This window comes from Schistocerca serialis, chromosome 2 (genome assembly GCF_023864345.2).
Source record: "Schistocerca serialis cubense isolate TAMUIC-IGC-003099 chromosome 2, iqSchSeri2.2, whole genome shotgun sequence".
In the NCBI taxonomy this organism is placed as follows: Eukaryota; Metazoa; Arthropoda; class Insecta; order Orthoptera; family Acrididae; genus Schistocerca; species Schistocerca serialis.
Genome location: NC_064639.1, coordinates 475,453,571 through 475,475,036, shown reverse-complemented (window position 1 = coordinate 475,475,036; position 21,466 = coordinate 475,453,571). Strand labels below are relative to the sequence as shown.

Below are 21,466 nucleotides of genomic sequence, written 5' to 3'. Positions count from 1 at the left end.
ACGTTTTCCGAAATGGAATGTACATGAGTCTAGCTCCAACTACCATTCCGCGCTCAAATTCTGTTACACAAGCTGCGACATCGTCGCGAAAAAACACAGTGACCCGTGTATTTAATAGATTTCCTTTAATTTACGTCTATGGTCAAAATCTTTTTGTTTAATGACCATCATCAGATCTGTTTCATAAAAACAAAGTCCTAATGTACTGCAGCCATAGTGGCATCGTCAAATGTTAAATGCAGAATCAGCACCAGCATCAGTGTTACTGACAACATGACTCGTGCATGTGATGTTATTTATATGTATTTGACGATGCTGGTGCTGATTCCGCATTAAACATTTGACAATGCCACTATGGCTGCAGTACATTAGGACTTTGTTTTTATGAAACAGATCTGATGATGGTCATTAAAGACCGAAACCGGTAATCTGTTAAACAAAAAAAGATTGTGACCATAGACGTAAATTAAAGGAAATTTATCAAATTCTATTAATTCCCGTCTTGCGGCCATAATCACGTCGGAAGTCTTTTCGCTCGAATCACATGAGTGCAAATGAGTCTCCGCCAATTCACTGTCCTTGTATATCTTGTGTACGCGATGCTACCGACTTGGTGTATGTGCACATCCCTATCCCATGACTTTTGTTACCTCAGGGTAACTGGATAAGATTAATAGCCAGCATCTCCCACAAATCATCTTCCGGCTGCAATTTGCATGTACTTCTTGGCAGAGGGAAAGTATGAGCTATTTTTTAATCATTACGAGCTCTCCCTTGGTAGTTTAATCTATTTGGTAGCGAGACTCGGACTTTGTGTGGGGAGGGGTGAGAGGGTGCGGGAGACGGGCATCCCTACAACCTTATTTTATATACTTTACCCCACATGGCATGAGAAAATGCTACTCTGCGATACCCATAATCCAGCCGCGAGTTGCGTTGGCTGGCTGCGTTTGTGTCCCTTCACAAGAGGTAGCTCATTTAGCTTGCGTTTAAGGAATTTGGCGAGATGGAGGCTTCAAAGGACAGACGCCACTTAAGCTCAGAGAGGCTGACCTTGAGGCGTCACGGTGTTGCGTATCTGCTCAGGACCGAGCGAGGTGGCGCAGTGGTTAGCACACTGGACTCGCGTTCGGGAGGACGACGGTTCAGTCCCGTCTCCAGCCATCCTGATTTAGGTTTTCCGTGATTTCCCTAAATCGTTTCAGGTAAATGCCGGGATGGTTCATTTGAAAGGGCACGGCCGATTTCCTTCCCAATCCTTTTCTAACCCGAGCTTGCGCTCCGTCTCTAATGACCTCGTTGTCGACGGGACGTTAAACACTAACCACCACCACCACCTATGCAGGAAACGCCTTCCTCTGGTGTGTTCGTAAAATTTATAGGTTACAAATCTGAGAACTGTTTGCACGTAGGCTGGAAGTGACAAAGCGCACATACTTGCAAGTTACTGTCTTTCGTTATGGAGATAATGGATTGGTCACACACAGTAGTTTGAAGCGAGGAACGCAGTCCTTGCCCTGCCAAAGTTATTTCTCAAGGCTAGGAGACGGCGTCCACATAATAAGCTCTCTCTCTCTCTCTCTCTCTCGTTCTCTGTCTTCTTCCGTGGAAACTTCCTGGTTGATGTTCCTAAAAACTTTCTTAGGAGAGGGACGTGAAGAGTCGAGTTACCTTCGTTTCATTGACCGTCCACTAGTACCCACTGTGTTTGCCTGACGAACATTTTTAGGACGGTTGCTTTTTCGTGGAGCACTCAGGAGGATAGAGAAGCGGCGTTTTTCGGCGTCCTGGTGTCAGATTTGGAAAGGAGCAAATGTTCTGACTCTGTGTTGAGATTGACTGTACCGGACATCTTCTGGACGCTGATATCAGACACCGTGGGGCGCGGATGCTGCCTTTGAACTATGAAGCCGATTTTTGGTTTGGTAAGTGCTGAATAGGACGCAGATTCGAGTAAGCGTTCGTAATCCTGAAAGGATTTTATGGAGAAACATGATTTCTTTTTCTGTTCTGTACCAATGATTTCATTAGTTCCCTTGACCGATATGCAAGCGGGCGTCATAGTAGAGAATTGTGTCCACGCGTTTCCGTAAGATTGTTCATGCAGTGCCAAGTGTATGCCGTTAATTTGTTGCGTGTTTGATTAACATTCGTTTCAGATGACTTGATCCATGCATATTACGTATCTGAAAAATTGCGGGGGCGGGGTTCTGATTCCCGTTAGTTCCGACGGGATCAGGCATTTAACTGACCAGTTTAGTCAATGCCCACATCGACCTCTTGCAAGCGGCATCATCTTCCGTTAACACAATAAATTAAGTATTACTGTTACAAACTGTGTATTTGTCTTCAGGCTCTGTAACTCGCTACGCCCAAATGACCCAGACTGTATTCAACAAGTGTTTGAGACTGAGAGCACTGGTAGACTTCTAACAAACTTTAAACGTAATTTTAAACTCTTTCTCCTTATATGCTTATCGTCAAATATCTTTCACATTAACTAATTTGTAGAAGAATCAGACGTTTGAATGTGTGCTATACAGAATCGGAGGTGGGGGTTACTCGCGTTGCCACTTCCTTGTTCTGGTCAAGATGTTCCATAACATGTTTCTTTGTTGGTACTTCATCATTTGACACGATTTTTACATTTTTCAAATGCGCCCAGTTTCGTATTCTCTTGTTTCCGACAACCACGTTTCGGTTCACACATTCATGAGCTCCACACGTTAAGTTTCAGGAACCCATTCCTTGACTCCAAGTCACTGTTTGCGACAAGCTAAGATCTTTCGTTGTTTGGTTGCTTGTGATGTCTTACCTGTTTCGGCCGTCTTGTGTAACCTTACTCCCCAGACGGCAGAACTGTTTAACACATAATAGTATACTTCCCATAGGTTCATGTTAACGAAGCGACACCTAACTGATCTTTATCAAACTGTGATCCGTTTAGTAGCGTGTTTAAACATCTATATCCCCATATGCAGATAAAGATTTTTAAACACGCTAGTTAACGGATCGCAGTTTGATAAAGATCAGTTAGGAGTCGCTTCGTTAACATGAACCTATGGGAAGTATATGTATATATATACCGGGTGAACAAAAAGTCAGTGTTGTTGTTGTTGTTGTCTTCAGTCCTGAGACTGGTTTGATGCAGCTCTCCATGCTACTCTATCCTGTGCAAGCTTCTTCATCTCCCAGTACTTACTGCAACCTATATCCTTCTGAATCTGCTGATTGTATTCATCTCCTGGTCTCCCTCTACGATTTTTAATCTCCATGCTGCCCTCCAAAGCTAAATTTGTGATCCCTTGACGCCTCAGAACATGTCCTACCAACCGGTCCCTTCTTCTTGTCAAGTTGTGCCACAAACTCCTCTTCTCCCCAATTCTATTCAATACCTCCTCATTAGTTATGTGATCTACCCATCTAATCTTCAGCATTCTTCTGTAGCACCACATTTCAAAACCTTCTACTCTTTTCTTCTCTAAATTAGTTATCGTCCACGTTTCACATCCATGCATGGCTACACACCATACAAATACTTTTAAAAAAGACTACCTGACACGTAAATCTATGCTCGATGTTAACAAATTTCTCTTCTTTAGAAATGGTTTCCTTGCCATTACCAGTCAACATTTTATATCTTCCCCACTTCGACCATCATCAGTTATTTTGCTCCCCAAATAGCAAAACTCCTTTACTACTTTAAGTGTCTCATTTCCTAATCTAATTCCTTCAGCATCACCCGACTTAATTCGACTACGTTCCATTATCCTCGTTTTGCTTTTGTTGATGTTCATCTTATATCCTCCTTTCAAGACACTGTCCATTCCGTTCAACTGCTCTTCCAAGTCCTTTGCTGTCTCTGACAGAATTACACTGTCATCGGCGAACCTCAACGTTTTTATTTCTTCTCCATGGACTTTAATACCTGCTCCGAATTTTTCTTTTGTTTCCTTTATTGCTTGCTCAATATACAGATTGAATAACATGGGGGATAGGCTAGAACCCTGTCTCACTCATTTCCCAACCACTGCCCCTCGACTCTTATAACTGCCATCTGGTTTCTGTACAAATTGTAAATAGCCTTTCGCTCCCTGTATTTTACCCCTGCCACCTTTAGAATTTGTAAGAGAGTATTCCTGTCAACATTGTCAAAAGCTTTCTCTCTCTACAAATGCTAGAAATGTAGGTTTGCCTTTCCTTAATCTATTTTCTAAGATAAGTCGTAGGGTCAGTACTGCCTCACGTGTTCCAACATTTCTGCGGAGTCCAAACTGGTCTTCGCCGAGGTCGGCTTCTACCAGTTTTTCCATTCGCCTGTAAAGAATTCGCGTTAGTATTTTGCAGCTGTGACTTATTAAACTGATAGCTCGGTAATTTTCACATCTGTCAACACCTGATTTCTTTGGGATTGGAATTATTATATTATTCTTGAAGTCTGAGGGTATTTCGCCTGTCTCATACATCTTGCTCACCAGATGGTAGAGTTTTGTCAGGACTGACTCTCCCAAGGCTGTCAGTAGTTCTAATGGAATGTTGTCTACACCCGGGGCCTTGTTTCGACGCAGATCTTTCAGTGCTCTGTCAAATTCTTCACGCAGTATCATATCTCCCATTTCATCTTCATCTACATCGTCTTCCATTTCCATAATATTGTCCTCAAGTACATCGCCCTTGTATAGACCCTCTATATACTCCTTCCACCTTTCTGCTTTCCCTTCTTTGCTTAGAACTGGGTTTCCATCTGAGTTCTTGATATTCATACAAGTGGTTCTCTTTTCTCCAAAGGTCTCTTTAATTTTCCTGTAGGCAGTATCTATCTTACCCCTAGTGAGATAAGCCACTACATCCTTACATTTGTCCTCTAGCCATCCCTGCTTAGCCGTTTTGCACTTCCTGTCGATCTCATTTTTGAGACGTTTGTATTCCTTTTTGCCTGCTTCTTTTACTGCGTTTTTATATTTTCTCCTTTCATCAATTAAATTCAATATGTCTTCTGTTACCCAAGGATTTCTACTAGCCCTCGTCTTTTTACCTACTTGATCCTCTGCTGCCTTCCTTACTTCATCCCTCAGAGCTACCCATTCTTCTTCTACTGTATTTCTTTCCCCCATTCCTGTCAATTGGTCCCTTATGCTCTCCCTGTGTACAACCTCTGGTTTAGTCAGTTTATCCAGGTCCCATCTACTTAACTTCCCACCTTTTTGCAGTTTCTTCAGTTTTAATCTACAGTTCATAACCAATAGATTGTGATCAGAGTCCACATCTGCCCCTGGAAATGTCTTACAATTTAAAACCTGGTTCCTAAATCTCTGTCTTACGATTGTATAATCTATCTGATACCTTCTAGTATCTCCAGGATTCTTCCATGTATACAACCTTCTTTTATGATTCTTGAACCAAGTGTTAGCTATGATTAAGTTATGCTCTGTGCAAAATTCTACCAGACGGCTTCCTCTTTCATTTCTCTCCCCCAATCCATATTCACCCACTATGTTTCCTTCTCTCCCTTTTCCTACTCTCGAATTCCAGTCACCCATGACTATTAAATTTTCGTCTCCCTTCACTATCTGAACAATTTCTTTTATCTCATCATACATTTCATCAATTTCTTCATCATCTGCAGAGCTAGTCGGCATATAAACTTGTACTACTGTAGTAGGCATGGGCTTTGTGTCTATCTTGGCCACAATAATGCGTTCACTATGCTGTTGGTAGTAGCTTACCCGCACTCCTATTTTTTTTATTCATTATTAAACTTACTCCTGCGTGACTCCTATTTGATTTTGTATTTATAACATTGTATTCACCTTACCAAAAGTCTTGTTCCTCCTGCCATCGAACTTCACTAATTCCCACTATATCTAACTTCAGCCTATCCATTTCCCTTTTTAAATTTTCTAACCTACCTGTCCGATTAAGGGATCTGACATTCCACGCTCCGATCCGTAGAACGCCAGTTTTCTTTCTCTTGATAACGACGTCCTCTTGAGTAGTCCCCGCCCGGCGATCCGAATGGGGGACTATTTTACCTCGGAAATATTTTACCCAACAGGACGCCATCATCATTTAATCATACAGTAAAGCTGTATGTCATCGGGAAAAATTACGGCTGTAGTTTCCCCTTGCTTTCAGCCGTTCGCAGTACCAGCACAGCAATGCCGTTTTGGTTATTGTTGCAGGGCCAGGTCAGTCAATCATCCAGACTGTTGCCCCTGCAACTACTGAAAAGGCTGCTGCCCCTCTTCAGGAACCACACGTTTGTCTGGCCTCTCAACAGATACCCCTCCGTTGTGGTTGCACCTACGGTACGGCCATCTGTATCGCTGAGGCACGCAAGCCTCCCCACCAACGGCAAGGTCCATGGTTCATGGGGGTAGGAAAAAGTCAGTATAAATTTGAAAACTTAATAAACCACGGAATAATGTAGATAGAGAGGTAAAAATTGACACACATGCTTGAAATGACATGGGGTTTTATTAAAACAAAAAAAAGTTCACAAAATGTCCGACAGATGGCGCTGGACAGCAAAACGTCAGTGACTGCGCATGACAATCGTGTATAAAAGGAGCTGTAATGAGAGGGAGAATCGGATGCGCCAGCAGTCGCAGCATGTTGACGTTACCAGACAAGGCGCTTTTAGTGAAGCTGTATTATCAGAATGGGGAGTGTGCTAGTTCAGCGTTACGATCCTATCGCCATAGGAAGGGGATTCGAACGGGAAAAGGTCTGTTGACAAATGGAGCTGTGGCAAGAATGATTTCGAAGTTCGAAGCCACAGTTCAGGAAGAAATGGAGACTATAGCGGGTTCGTCCATGCACGGGGAAGTCAGCGCTCGTGCAGTCGCACGTCGTACCGGCATTCCATACACTATTGTTTGATTGATACTGAGGCGTACCCTCCGATGCTATCCGTACAAAATCCATAGGCATCATGAACTGTTACCTGGCGATTTAGTGAAGCGGAGGGCATTTGCGGTGTGGGCGTTTCAAAAGATGGCGGAAGATGACGATTGGTTGAGTAACGTGTTGTGGACCGACGAAGCTCATTTCACACTCCCAGGGTCTGTCAACGCCCACAACTGCAGAATTTGGTCTACCGAAAATCCTAGAACTGTCTTGGAAACTCCATTGCACGACGAGAAAGTCACGGTTTGGGTTGGATTTACCACGCCTACCGTTATCGGGCCTTTTTTCTTCGAGGAAATGCGTGATTCTGGTTTTGTAGCTGCTACCGTGACGGGTGAGAGGTACGCCGATATGTTACAGAATCGCATCGTCCCCAGCCTGGCTGATAAACACCTGCTGGAAAGTACGATGTTTACGCAGGATGGCGCTTCACCCCATACTGCTAGACGCGTGAAAGATCTCTTGCGCGCGTCGTTTGGTGATGATCGTGTGCTCAGCCGCCACTTTCGTCAGGCTTGGCCTCCCAGGTCCCCAGACCTCAGTCCGTGCGATTATTGGCTTTGGGGTTGCCTGAAGTCGCAAGTGTATCGTGATCGACCGACATCTCTAGGGATGTTGAAAGACAAAATCCGACGCCAATGCCTCACCATAATTCCGGGCATGCTTTACAGTGCTGTTCACAACATTATTCTGCGACACAGTTATTGTTGAGGAATGATGGTGGATATATTGAGCATTTCCGGTAAAGAACATCATCTTTGCTTTGTCTTACTTTGTTATGCTAATTACTGCTATTCTGATGAGATGAAGCGCCATATGTCGGACATTTTTTGAACTTTTGTATTTTTTTGGTTCTATTAAAACCCCATGTTATTCCAAGCAAGTGTGTCAATTTGTACCTCTCTACCTACATTATTCCGTGATTTGTTCAGTTTTCAAATTTATACTGACTTTTAGATCACCCAGTATATATATATAGGGTGGTCCATTGATAGTGACCGGGCCAACTATCTCATGAAATAAGCATCAAACGAAAAAACTACAAAGAACGAAACTCGTCTAACTTGAAGGGGGAAACCAGATGGCGCTATGGTTGGCCCGCTAGATGGCGCTGCCATAGGCCAAACGGATATCAACTGCGTTTTTTAAAATAGGAAACGCTATTTTTATTACATATTCGTGCAGTACGTAAAGAAATATGAATGTTTTAGTTGGACCACTTTCTTCGCTATGTGATAGATGGCGCTGTTATTGTCACAAACATATAAGTACGTGGTATTACATAACATTCCGCCAGTGCGGACGGTATTTGCTTCGTGATACATTACCCGTGTTAAAATGGACCGTTTACCAATTGCGGAAAAGGTCGATTTCGTGTTGATGTACGGCTATTGTGATCAAAATGCCCAACTGGCGTGTGCTATGTACAGGGTGTTTCAAAAATGACCGGTATATTTGAAACGGCAATAAAAACTAAACGAGCAGCGATAGAAATACACCGTTTGTTGCAATATGCTTGGGACAACAGTACATTTTCAGGCAGACAAACTTTCGAAATTACAATAGTTACAATTTTCAACAACAGATGGCGCTGCGGTCTGGGAAACTCTATAGTACGATATTTTCCACATATCCACCATGCGTAGCAATAATATGGCGTAGTCTCTGAATGAAATTACCCGAAACCTTTGACAACGTGTCTGGCGGAATGGCTTCACATGCAGATGAGATGTACTGCTTCAGCTGTTCAATTGTTTCTGGATTCTGGCGGTACACCTGGTCTTTCAAGTGCCCCCACAGAAAGAAGTCACAGGGGTTCATGTCTGGCGAATAGGGAGGCCAATCCACGCCGCCTCCTGTATGTTTCGGATAGCCCAAAGCAATCACACGATCATCGAAATATTCATTCAGGAAATTAAAGACGTCGGCCGTGCGATGTGGCCGGGCACCATCTTGCATAAACCACGAGGTGTTGGCAGTGTCGTCTAAGGCAGTTTGTACCGCCACAAATTCACGAAGAATGTCCAGATAGCGTGATGTAGTAATCGTTTCGGATCTGAAAAATGGGCCAATGATTCCTTTGGAAGAAATGGCGGCCCAGACCAGTACTTTTTGAGGATGCAGGGACGATGGGACTGCAACATGGGGCTTTTCGGTTCCCCATATGGGCCAGTTCTGTTTATTGACGAAGCCGTCCAGGTAAAACTAAGCTTCCTCAGTAAACCAAATGCTGCCCACATGCATATCGCCGTCATCAATCCTGTGCACTATATCGTTAGCGAATGTCTCTCGTGCAGCAATGGTAGCGGCGCTGAGGGGTTGCCGCGTTTGAATCTTGTATGGATAGAGGTGTAAACTCTGGCGCATGAGATGATACGTGGACGTTGGCGTCATTTGGACCGCAGCTGCAACACGGCGAACGGAAACCCGAGGCCGCTGTTGGATCACCTGCTGCACTAGCTGCGTGTTGCCCTCTGTGGTTGCCGTACGCGGTCGCCCTACCTTTCCAGCACGTTCATCCGTCACGTTCCCAGTCCGTTGAAATTTTTCAAACAGATCCTTTATTGTATCGCTTTTCGGTCCTTTGGTTACATTAAACCTCCTTTGAAAACTTCGTCTTGTTGCAACAACACTGTGTTCTAGGCGGTGGAATTCCAACACCAGAAAAATCCTCTGTTCTAAGGAATAAACCATGTTGTCTACAGCACACTTGCACGTTGTGAACAGCACACGCTTACAGCAGAAAGACGACGTACAGAATGGCGCACCCACAGACTGCGTTGTCTTCTATATCTATCACATCACTTGCAGCGCCATCTGTTGTTGAAAATTGTAACTACTGTAATTTCGAAAGTTTGTCCGCCTGAAAATGTACTGTTGTCCCAAGCATATTGCAACAAACGGTGTATTTCTATCGCTGCTCGTTTAGTTTTTATTGCCGTTTCAAATATACCGGTCATTTTTGAAACACCCTGTATGTTGCTCGGTATCCTGGACGACATCATCCAACTGTCCGGAGCGTTCGCCGGATAGTTACGTTATTTAAGGAAACAGGAAGTGTTCAACCACCACCTGCAACAAATGATGATGCCCAAGTATGTGTTTTAGCTGCAAATCCGCACATCACCAGCAGACAAATTCCGCGAGATTCGGGAATCTCAAAAACGTCGGTGTTGAGAATGCTATATCAACATCGACTGCACCCGTACCATATTTCTATGCACCAGGAATTGCACGACTTTGAACGTCGTGTACAGGTCTGCCACTGGGCACAAGAGAAATTACGGGACGATGACAGATCTTTTGCACGCGTTCTATTTAGCGACGAAGCGTCATTCACCAACAGCGGTAACGCAAACCGGCATAATATACACTATTGGGCAACGGAAAATCCACGATGGCTGCGACAAGTGGAACATCAGCGACCTTGGCGAGTTAATGTATGGTGCGGCATTATGGGAGGAAGGATAATTGGCGCCCATTTTATCGATGGAAATCCAAATGGTGCAATGTATGCTGATGTCCTACGTAATAGTCTACCGATGTTACTACAAGATATTTCACTGCACGACAGAATGGCTATGTACTTCCAACAGGATGGATGTCTGGCACATAGCTCGCGTGCGGTTGAAGCGGTATTGAATAGCATATTTAATGAGAGGTGGATTGGTCGTCGAAGCACCATACCATGGCCCGCACGTTCACCGGATCTGACTTCCCCGGATTTCTTTCTGTAGGGAAAGTTGAAGGATATTTGCTATCGTGATCGACCGACAACGCCTGACAACATGCGTTAGCGCATTGTCAATGCATGTGCATACATTACGGAAGGCCAACCACTCGCTGTTAAGAGGAATGTCGTTACACGTATTGCCAAATGCATTGAGTTTGAAGGATATCATTTTGAGCGTTTATTGCATTAATTTAGTGTTTACAGGTAATCACGCTGTAGCAGCATGCGTTCTTAGAAATGATAAGATCACAAAGGTACATGTATCACATTGGAACAACCGAAATAAAATGTTCAAACATACCTACGTTCTGTATTTTAATTTAAAAAACCTACCTGTTACCAACTGTTCGTCCAAAATCGTGAGCCATATGTTTGTGACTATTACAGCGCCATCTAAGCGAAAAAAGTGGTCCACCTAAAACATTCATATTTCTTTACTACACGAATATGTAATAAAAATGGGGGTTCCTATTTTAAAAACAGCAGTTGATATCCGTTTGACCTATGGCAGCGCCATCTAGCGGGCCAACCATAGCGCCCTTCAAGCTAGACAAGTTTCGTTCCTTGTAATTTTTTCGTTTGACGCGTATTTCGACAGATATTTGGCCCGGTCACGATCAATGGACCCCCCCTGTATATGTATATATATATATATATATATATATATATATATACTCCTGGAAATGGAAAAAAGAACACATTGACACCGGTGTGTCAGACCCACCATACTTGCTCCGGACACTGCGAGAGGGCTGTACAAGCAATGATCACACGCACGGCACAGCGGACACACCAGGAACCGCGGTGTTGGCCGTCGAATGGCGCTAGCTGCGCAGCATTTGTGCACCGCCGCCGTCAGTGTCAGCCAGTTTGCCGTGGCATACGGAGCTCCATCGCAGTCTTTAACACTGGTAGCATGCCACGACAGCGTGGACGTGAACCGTATGTGCAGTTGACGGACTTTGAGCGAGGGCGTATAGTGGGCATGCGGGAGGCCGGGTGGACGTACCGCCGAATTGCTCAACACGTGGGGCGTGAGGTCTCCACAGTACATCGATGTTGTCGCCAGTGGTCGGCGGAAGGTGCACGTGCCCGTCGACCTGGGACCGGACCGCAGCGATGCACGGATGCACGCCAAGACCGTAGGATCCTACGCAGTGCCGTAGGGGACCGCACCGCCACTTCCCAGCAAATTAGGGACACTGTTGCTCCTGGGGTATCGGCGAGGACCATTCGCAACCGTCTCCATGAAGCTGGGCTACGGTCCCGCACACCGTTAGGCCGTCTTCCGCTCACGCCCCAACATCGTGCAGCCCGCCTCCAGTGGTGTCGCGGCAGGCGTGAATGGAGGGACGAATGGAGACGTGTCGTCTTCAGCGATGAGAGTCGCTTCTGCCTTGGTGCCAATGATGGTCGTATGCGTGTTTGGCGCCGTGCAGGTGAGCGCCACAATCAGGACTGCATACGACCGAGGCACACAGGGCCAACACCCGGCATCATGGTGTGGGGAGCGATCTCCTACACTGGCCGTACACCACTGGTGATCGTCGAGGGGACACTGAATAGTGCACGGTACATCCAAACCGTCATCGAACCCATCGTTCTACCATTCCTAGACCGGCAAGGGAACTTGCTGTTCCAACAGGACAATGCACGTCCGCATGTATCCCGTGTTACCCAACGTGCTCTAGAAGGTGTAAGTCAACTACCCTGGCCGGCAAGATCTCCGGATCTGTCCCCCATTGAGCATGTTTGGGACTGGATGAAGCGTCGTCTCACGCAGTCTGCACGTCCAGCACGAACGCTGGTCCAGCTGAGGCGCCAGGTGGAAATGGCATGGCAAGCCGTTCCACAGGACTACATCCAGCATCTCTACGATCGTCTCCATGGGAGAATAGCAGCCTGCATTGCTGCGAAAGGTGGATATACACTGTACTAGTGCCGACATTGTGCATGCTCTGTTGCCTGTGTCTATGTGCCTGTGGTTCTGTCAGTGTGATCATGTGATGTATCTGACCCCAGGAATGTGTCAATAAAGTTTCCCCTTCCTGGGACAATGAATTCACGGTGTTCTTATTTCAATTTCCAGGAGTGTATATATATATATATATATGCTCGAAATGTACGAAGGCGACACCAGAATCTTCCTCCAGTACCCGTGGTGAATCTACCCAACAGGTAACGTCAGTTTTATTCCAAAGAGACCGGTTTAAGGCCGCCTAAGATCCCTGTTACGTTACTGTATATTGTTAACGGTCGTAGCACCATGTTTTTGAATTCTATATCAGCTACCATGACTGCTTGATCATTTGATGGAGCATTAGAACGCTTTGTAGAAGGATTGTGCTTTTCCTATTAACACGTATTGTGCTAAAAGTAGGCTGTCCTTTTCATTAATTAGCCTTCGTAAGACTTACTCTCGGCCATAAGGATTGGCAGTAGTTCTGTTATAAATTTCCGAAAATTTTGAAATTAGTGATTCTTCGACGCACGCTTCCAAATATAAGCTTGTCTTTCTTATGTAGTACTTAAATCCTGCGTATTGAGTTGTTCTCTGTGCTGAAGACGGGAATTACTGAGGGTAGCAAGTTAACGTTGTACCAGGAAAAAAAAATATCCCCGATTATTTATTACTGTGCGTACATGACCTAGTTTTCAGGTTTATTTCGTTGTCTAAAGTTACTGACGATGATGTTATAGTGCATACATGATTAGTCTAAAATTTGCACTTAAGTATCTGCACGAGGGTTCATAGCAAGACTTTTAGAACGTTTGTTTACCGTTTCACTCTCGAACATAGCGCGGGCAACATACGCACCTAAATGTTTTCGAGCGAGCTCTGACTTCTGTTATTTTATCACAGTGGTCATACCTGTCTGGGGTAGGTGCGAGTTCTGATAACCGCGACACTCACCTATTACGCGATAATACAAAACGATTTTCCTCCTTTGGACCTTTTCGATTCCTCTGTCAATCATATCTGTTAAGTATGCCACAATGCGCAGTAATAATGCAGGAGAGGGTGGACAAGCGTAGTGAAGACAGTCTGTTTAGCAGATTGTTGTGTCTAATAAATGTTTTGCCAAAAAAGCTTCTTGGGTTCACCTTCGCTAAAAAAAATTATACGTACTGGTTCCAGTTTAAGTTATTCATAATTGCAATCCCTGGGTATTTAGTTGAATCGACTACTTTTAAATCTGAGTGATTTATGGAGTAACTGAAATTTACCGAATTTTTTGTGGAATTCATGTAGAGAACGTCATATGTTTTTTAGATTATAAGTCAATTGACACTTTATGCAGTATGAGATGTCTTGTCTAAATCATTTCGTTATTCGTTTTTAAGTTCTGATGGCTTTACTAGACGGCAAACGACGTAATCGTACGCAGACAGTATAAGAGAGCTGCTCAGATTGTCTCCTGAATCGATTATGCAGATTAGGAAAAGCAGCGGGACTAAATCGCTTCCTTCTGGGACCTCAGATGTAGCTTCACTTGCACAAGATCATTTCTCGTAATTGTTACAGAAGTGAGGCTTCATGGAAAAGTTTTATTTCACACACAGTTTCATTCAGTATTCCCTACTGCAGTCAGTTACCGCACGTTCCCCATTATCTCGTTCGCGGACTCACGTGTACTGGAAAATTTTCTCTTCTACTATCCGATGTATGCACCAGTTTTCGCTGTTAACTACACTGAGGTGACAAAAGTCATGGGCTACCGATATCCACACGCACCGGTGGCGATAGTATGACATACACAGGGTATAAAAGGGCAGTGCTTTGGCGGAGCTGTCACTTGTACTCAGGTGGTCCATACGGAAAGCTTCCCGACGTCATTATGGCCACACGACCTAAATTAACAAACTCTGAATGCGGAATAGTAGTTGGAGATAGACACATGGGACATTACATTTCGGAAATCATTGGGGAATTCGATATTCCGAGATCCACAGTGTCAAGAGTATACCAAGAATATCAAATTTCGGGCATTGCCCGTCACTACATAAAACATAGTGACGGACGGCCTTCACCGAGCGCAGCGGCGTTTGCGTAGATTTGTCTAAAAAAAGGTCACTGCTTGAAATAACAGCAGAAATCAACGTGGGAGGTACGACGAACGTATCCGTTAGGATATTACGGCGAAATCTTGCGTTAGTGAGCCATGGCAGCAGGCAACTGACACGATTGCCTTTGCCGATAGAACGACTTCCGGGGCTAGTGACCATATCAGATGGACCCTTGGAAAACTGTGGTATGATCAGATGAAACCTGATTTCAGTTTGTAAGTGCTGATGGTACGGCTAGAGTATGGTATAGACCCCACGAAGCCATGGACCCAAGTTGTCAACAAGACGCTGTGCAAGTTGGTGGTAGCTCCATAACGGTGTCGGCTGTGTTTACATGTAATGGACTAGGTCCTCTGGCCCAAATGAACCTATCACTGACTGTAAATGTTTACGTTTGGCTTTTTGGAGTCCATTTGGAACCATTCATGGCTTTTATTTCCCAAACAATGATAGAATTTGTATGGATGACACTGCGCCATGTCACCGTACCACAACTGTTCGTGATTAGTCTGAAGAACATTCTGTGCAATTCCAGCGAATGCTTTGGCCACCAAGATCGCCCGACATGAATCCGATCGAACATCTACGAGACATAATTGAGAAGTCAAGTCGTGCACAAAATCGTGAACTGGCAACAGTTTCGCAATTATGGACGTCCATAGAGGCAGCAAAACTAATTATTTCAGCACGGGACGTCCAACGACTTGTTCAGTCCATGCCACGTGGAGCTGCTGCACTACGCCAGGCAAACGGAGACCCTACACAATATTAGGAGGTATCCCATGACTTTTGTCACCTCAGTGCATGATGCATCCTGTATAACTGAAGCAACGAATTTATAACCATCTAAAAATGAGCCTAGAACACTAATCACAAAATAATACACATGAAATGGTAAAATACTAAAATTAATTACTGGAAAAACCCTTTATAATACGGAATAACATAAGAAAGATGGAATGGGTAGTCAGTCAGGATTTTCGAATGCTATTTTCGGAGCATCAAGGAGTGGAAGCGAACTAGTCTGTTTAGTCACGTAGCAACTGTTCAGGATGGTTATTGTGGTGACTCGTTACCTCCAGTATTTAAAGCATGAAGAGTTTTTGTTGACAGTGCAGTATTTCTGCTGCATTACACGTCATTTTCTGCATTCCAGACAATGCTCAGCAAAGATTTGGTCTGTTTCCCGCTCCTTCCATCTTCTGTGGTGCCATTTAGTTCTGTTGGACACTAATGTATCTGATTTCTCTTTGCAGGAACAGCCGCACTCTTATCTTCTCATGCTATAGAGGCTATCTTTGTTCATTGAGACTGCTGGTCTTTGTGGTATAGTAGACCACTGACTCTTAGCTTCGCAAGACGTTGGTAATTGTGGTAGACGATAAACACTGTAATTTGCTGACAATCGTTTGGAACGCTGTTGATGCATACACTAATGTTTAACTGGAATTCATTTTCTAGTTTTCCAACATTGCCTGAATGTTTCCATTCTGTTTGTTTAGTAAATCCATCAATTCCATAAAACTTACGTTTTTCTAGGACTATAATATGATCTAAACAATACAACGCCTTGGAAAGAACACAAAACATACCAATTGGCGATATTTTATTATTTAAGGCTTGAAATACACTGACAGAAAAAAATCACAACACCAAAAATAATTAATATATAGTAATGGCATTTGAGGTACACATTTGTCTACATAACATATGTAAGGTATTGCTAGATCACAGTTTAATGTGAGCAAGAGATTAGACATTGCAAATGTGAAATGCTGGTACAATATTAACCGGTGTCACCGCCAGAATGTTGAATGCAAGCTTGCAAACGGGTATGTATTGTGTTCTACAGGTGCTGGACGTCAGTTTTAGGGATGGAATTTCATGCCTGTTGCATATGGTCGGCCAGTACTGGGATGGTTAATGTTGTTTGTGGATGGTGCATGAGTTGCCATCCGATGATGTCCCTGAAGACAGATCTGGTGACGGAGCAGGCCGAGGTAGCATGTCGACTTTCTGAAGAGCATGTTGGGTTGCAACAACGTTATGTGGGCGAGAGTTATCCGGCTGGAAGACAACCCCTGGAATGCTGGTCATGAATAGCAGCACAACAGGTCAGAACACCAAATTCGCAGTCACCGTGCAAGGGATAACCACGAGAGTGTTCCTGCTGTCGTACGAAATTACACCCCAGACGGTAACTGTAGGTCCAGTGTGTCTGTCATGTAGACAGGTTGGTTGCAGGTCTTCAACCGGCCTGCTCCTAACGAACACACGGCCATCATTAGCACCGAGGAATAACCCGCTCTCATCAGGAAACACAACAGGTCTCCACTCTGCCCGCCAATCAGTTGTCGCATGAAATAATTGAATCTCAAATGGAGGTGGTTTGGGGTCGGTGGCATAAAGTTACGGGGCTTCTGGCTCGGAACTGTCCTTGAAGTAGCCGTTTTGTAACAGTTCGTTGTGTCACTGTGGTGCCAACTGACGCTCAACTTGATGCCTACTGCAGATGCAGTACGATGTGCCAGAGCCACAAACCGAACACCATGGGCTTCCTTGTCGGCATATCCACGTAGCGATGCGGAGCCGATCTTCTTGCGACCAAACATTCTCGTGACTACCACTACCAGCAATCGTGTACAGTGGCTACGTTCCTACAAAGTCTTGTTGCAGTCTCGCAAAAGGAACATACAGCTTCTCACAGCCCTATTACACGACTACGTTCAGGCTCAGTAAAGTGTTGATAATGGCGTCTTTCTCGCCTTAAAGGTATTCTTGACTAACATCGACACGTCACGTCCAATCTCAAAGGTGACTACCGCTCACGACCGTTACAGCGTGTATTTAAAGCAAACCTGGTTTGCATCCTCTTAGGCGACTAGAGCGAAATCTAAATAGACATCATCTTTCAGATGTACAAGCACGCCTACCAGCTTTCGTTCATGTCGCATAACTCCTTCTTGGTGCTACGTTTTTTTTCCGTCAGTGTTTTTGGTGGCTGAATGTGTACATAGCTCGCAGGGTTGGGTAACCATTTAGGGTTGGGTTGGGTTGTTGGGGGGAAGAGACCAAACATCAAGGTCATCGGTCTCATTGGATTAGGGAAGGATGGGGAAGGAAGTCGGCTGTGCCCTTTCAAAGGAACCATCGGGGCATTTGCCTGGAGCGATTCAGAGAAATCACGGAAAACCTAAATCAGGATGGCCGGACGCGGGATTGAACCGTCGTCCTCCCGAATGCGAGTCCAGTCTAACCATTTTGGAATTCAAAATGTGATATGCCGTGTAAATTCTTATTATCTACGTGTGAGACTACGCTTGAGTTCATTACTTTTTCCAGTATTTTGGAAAAATATATTAATAAGGAAACTGGACGATAATTTTCTTGTAGAGAGCCTTAACAACATTGCATATGTCAACCTGTCTGAAAAAATTTCCTTTGTATGTCACGCATTACTCGCCTTACTAAGAACATTACTTATGAAGTTCGAACAACGTTTCAGAATGCTGTTTGAAATTGCATCAACATACAAACCTTTGATTGTTAGAATTTTTATAATTCAGTTAATTTCAATGAATTATGTTTGTGCTACTCCTAATTGCTAAAAGTTTTGTGGAGTGACATTTTTAATAAACGGTTTCACTCTTTGTTCTTCAACTGAACCAGTTGATCCTACTTTTACTGTTATATTTAGAAAGTGATTGTTAAAACACTTGCAGCTTGTGAATTATCCGTCATAACATTTTCATTTAGTTTAATTGTTATCGTATCTTGTTCCCTGACTGTCTGTCCTGTCACCCGTTCAACAATATCCCTTATAGTTTTAATCTTATTATCTGTGGAAAAGGGCACAGGACATCCCCGTTTTCAAGAAGGGAAGTCGAACATATGTGCAGAACTATAGACCTATATCTCTGACGTCGATCAGTTGTAGAATTTTGGAACACGTATGATGTTCGAGTATAATGACTTTTCTGGAGACTAGAAATCTACTCTGTAGGAATCACCAAGGGTTTCGAAAAAGACGGTCGTGTGAAACCCAGCTCGCGCTATTCGTCCACGAGACTCAGAGGGCCATAGACACGGTTTCCCAGGTGGATGCCGTGTTTCTTGACTTCCGCAAGGCGTTCGATACAGTTCCCCACAGTCGTTTAATGAACAAAATAAGAGCATATGGACTATCAGACCAATTGTGTGACTGGATTGAAGAGTTCCTAGATAACAGAACGCAGCATGTCATTCTCAATGGAGAGAAGTCTTCCGAAGTAAGAGTGATTTCAGTTGTGTCGCAGGGGAGTGTCGTAGGACCGTTGCTATTCACAATATATATATATATATATATATATATATATATATATATATATATATATATATATATATATGAACCTGTGGATAACATCGGAAGTTCACTGAGGCTTTTTGGGTATGATGCTGTAGTATATCGAGAGGGTGTAACAATGGAAAATTGTACTGAAATGCAAGAGGATCTGCAACGAATTGACGCATGGTGCAGGGAATGGCAATTGAATCTCAATGTAGACAAGTGTAATGTGCTGCGAATACATAGAAAGAAAGATCCTTTATCGGTTAGCTACAGTATAGCAGATCAGCAACTGGAAGCAGTTAATTCCATAAATTATGTGGGAGTAGGCATTAGGAGTGATTTAAAATGGAATTACCATATAAAATTGATCGTCGGTAAAGCAGATGCTAGACTAAGATTCATTGGAAGAATCCTATGGAAATGCAGTCCGAAAACAAAGGAAGTAGGTTACAGTACACTTGTTCGCCCACTGCTTGAATACTGCTCACCGGCGTGGGATCCGTACCAGATAGGGTTGATGGAAGAGATAGAAAAGATCCAACGGAGAGCAGTGCGCTTCGTTACAGGATCATATAGTAATCGCGATAGCGTTACGGAGACGATAGATAAGCTCCAGTGGAAGACTCTGCAAGAGAGACGCTCAGTAGCTCGGTACGGGCTTTTGTTGAAGTTTCGAGAACACACCTGCACCGAGGAGTCAAGCAGTATATTGCTCTCTCCTACGTATATCTGGCGAAGAGATCATGATGATAAAAGCAGAGAGATTAGAACCCACACCGTGGCACACCGACAATCTTTATTTCCACGAACAATACGAGACTGCAATAGATGGGAGAACCGATAGAGGTACTCAGGGTGCCCTCCGCCACACACCGTCAGGTGGCTTGCGGAGTATGGATGTAGATGTAGATGTATTGTTAATTTCTCTCAGGACGTCATAGTTCTAGATATTTTAATGACTTTCCTTAAAATATGAGTCGTTATCTTTCCTGTGCCATGTAAACTGATATCAGACTAGTATGTTAATGACTGTGCCTCGTATTTCCACGCTGAAGTGAACAACGGTCGTAATACACTCTGAGCATGTGCGCAGCATACCTGGTGAAGACGACGTACAGTTCTGCTACGTTCAGTGCGATGGCGGCTCCACCAACCAGCCCGAAGAGCACCAGATAGACGACGCGGTCGACGTTCTTCAGGTAGGTGTTCTCACTCCACAACGCGAACGACAGGTTCGAGTTGGGTGGTAGCTCGCAGTTCGCCATCCAGGGAAACTGCTCGCGACGCCGCCGAAAGAAGTTTGTTAGAACTTGTGGCTTTTATAAGGCGAACAGACAGTGACTGTACACTGAGGTGACAAAACTCTTGGGATTCCTTCTAATGTTGATGGTGTTGAGACAGATTAATTGTGAAATGTCAGTTTGGAGTGTTTTGAAATGTAGGTTAATTAATCTGTAAAAAAAAAGCGCACCACATGTTCTAATGAAAGCATGAAAACTATCTGAAGATGAATCGTAATGATTCGAAACCGGTAACGGTACCTTTTGTATAAAGGAACTGAAATAAATTTGTGGCTGGTCGCTGTTTCAACACCATCAACATTTGTCTTCAAATAACAGCCACAGTCTCCAACCATGTCTTCATAGGACAACATTGAATACCTCCTAATACCTCGTCGGACCTTCTTTTACCCTGGGTAGTGCAGCATCTTTACGGGGCGTGAACTCAGCAAGTCGTTATAAGCCACTGCAGAAATATTGAGCCATGCTACCTCTGTAGCCGTTCATAATTGCGGAAGTGTTACCGGTGCAGGATTTTGTGCACTAACTGATATTCGATGGGATTCAGGTTGGGCGATCTGGTTAGCCAAATCATTCCCTCGAATTGTCCAGAATGTTCTTCAAACCAATAGGGAACAGTTGTGGCACGCTAAGTGACATCGTTGTTTGAGAACAGGAGGTCCATGAATAGCTGCAAATAGTCTCCAGGTAGCCGAACGTAACCATTCCATGGTCAGTGATCGATTCCGTGTGAACGCAACCCTCGTCTTATGGAGCCATCACAATCTTGCACAGTGCCTTGTCGACAACGTGAGTCCATGGTTTCGGGGAGTGTGTCCCACACTCGAACCCTACCATCAGCTCTTACCAACTGAAATCCGGACTCATCAAATTAGGCCACGGTTTTCCAATCGTCTATGCTGCATCGCATCCGATATGGTCACTAAGCCAGGAGAGGTGTTGCAGGCGATGCCGTGCTGTTAGGAAATGCACTCACGTTGGTCGTCTGCTGCCATGGCCCACTAACACAGCCGCGGTGGTCGAGCGGTTCTAGTCCCTCAGTCCGGAACCGCGCGACTGCTACGGTCGCAGGTTCGAATCCTGCCTCGGGCATGGATGTGTGTGATGTCCTTAGGTTAGTTAGGTTTA

The 21,466-nt window shown here is 44.3% G+C and overlaps 1 protein-coding gene across 1 annotated transcript in view; it reads right to left on the bottom strand.

Moving 5' to 3' along the window:
• Positions 1-20,302, bottom strand: part of LOC126456095 (gastrin/cholecystokinin type B receptor-like) — a 61,883-nt gene extending 41,581 nt beyond the window's left edge. The window contains exon 1 of the mRNA XM_050091850.1: positions 20,136-20,302. Within this exon, the coding sequence (XP_049947807.1) occupies positions 20,136-20,302 (167 nt within the window). The remainder of the gene's footprint in view (positions 1-20,135) is intronic.
• Between the last annotated feature and the right edge of the window lie 1,164 nt (positions 20,303-21,466).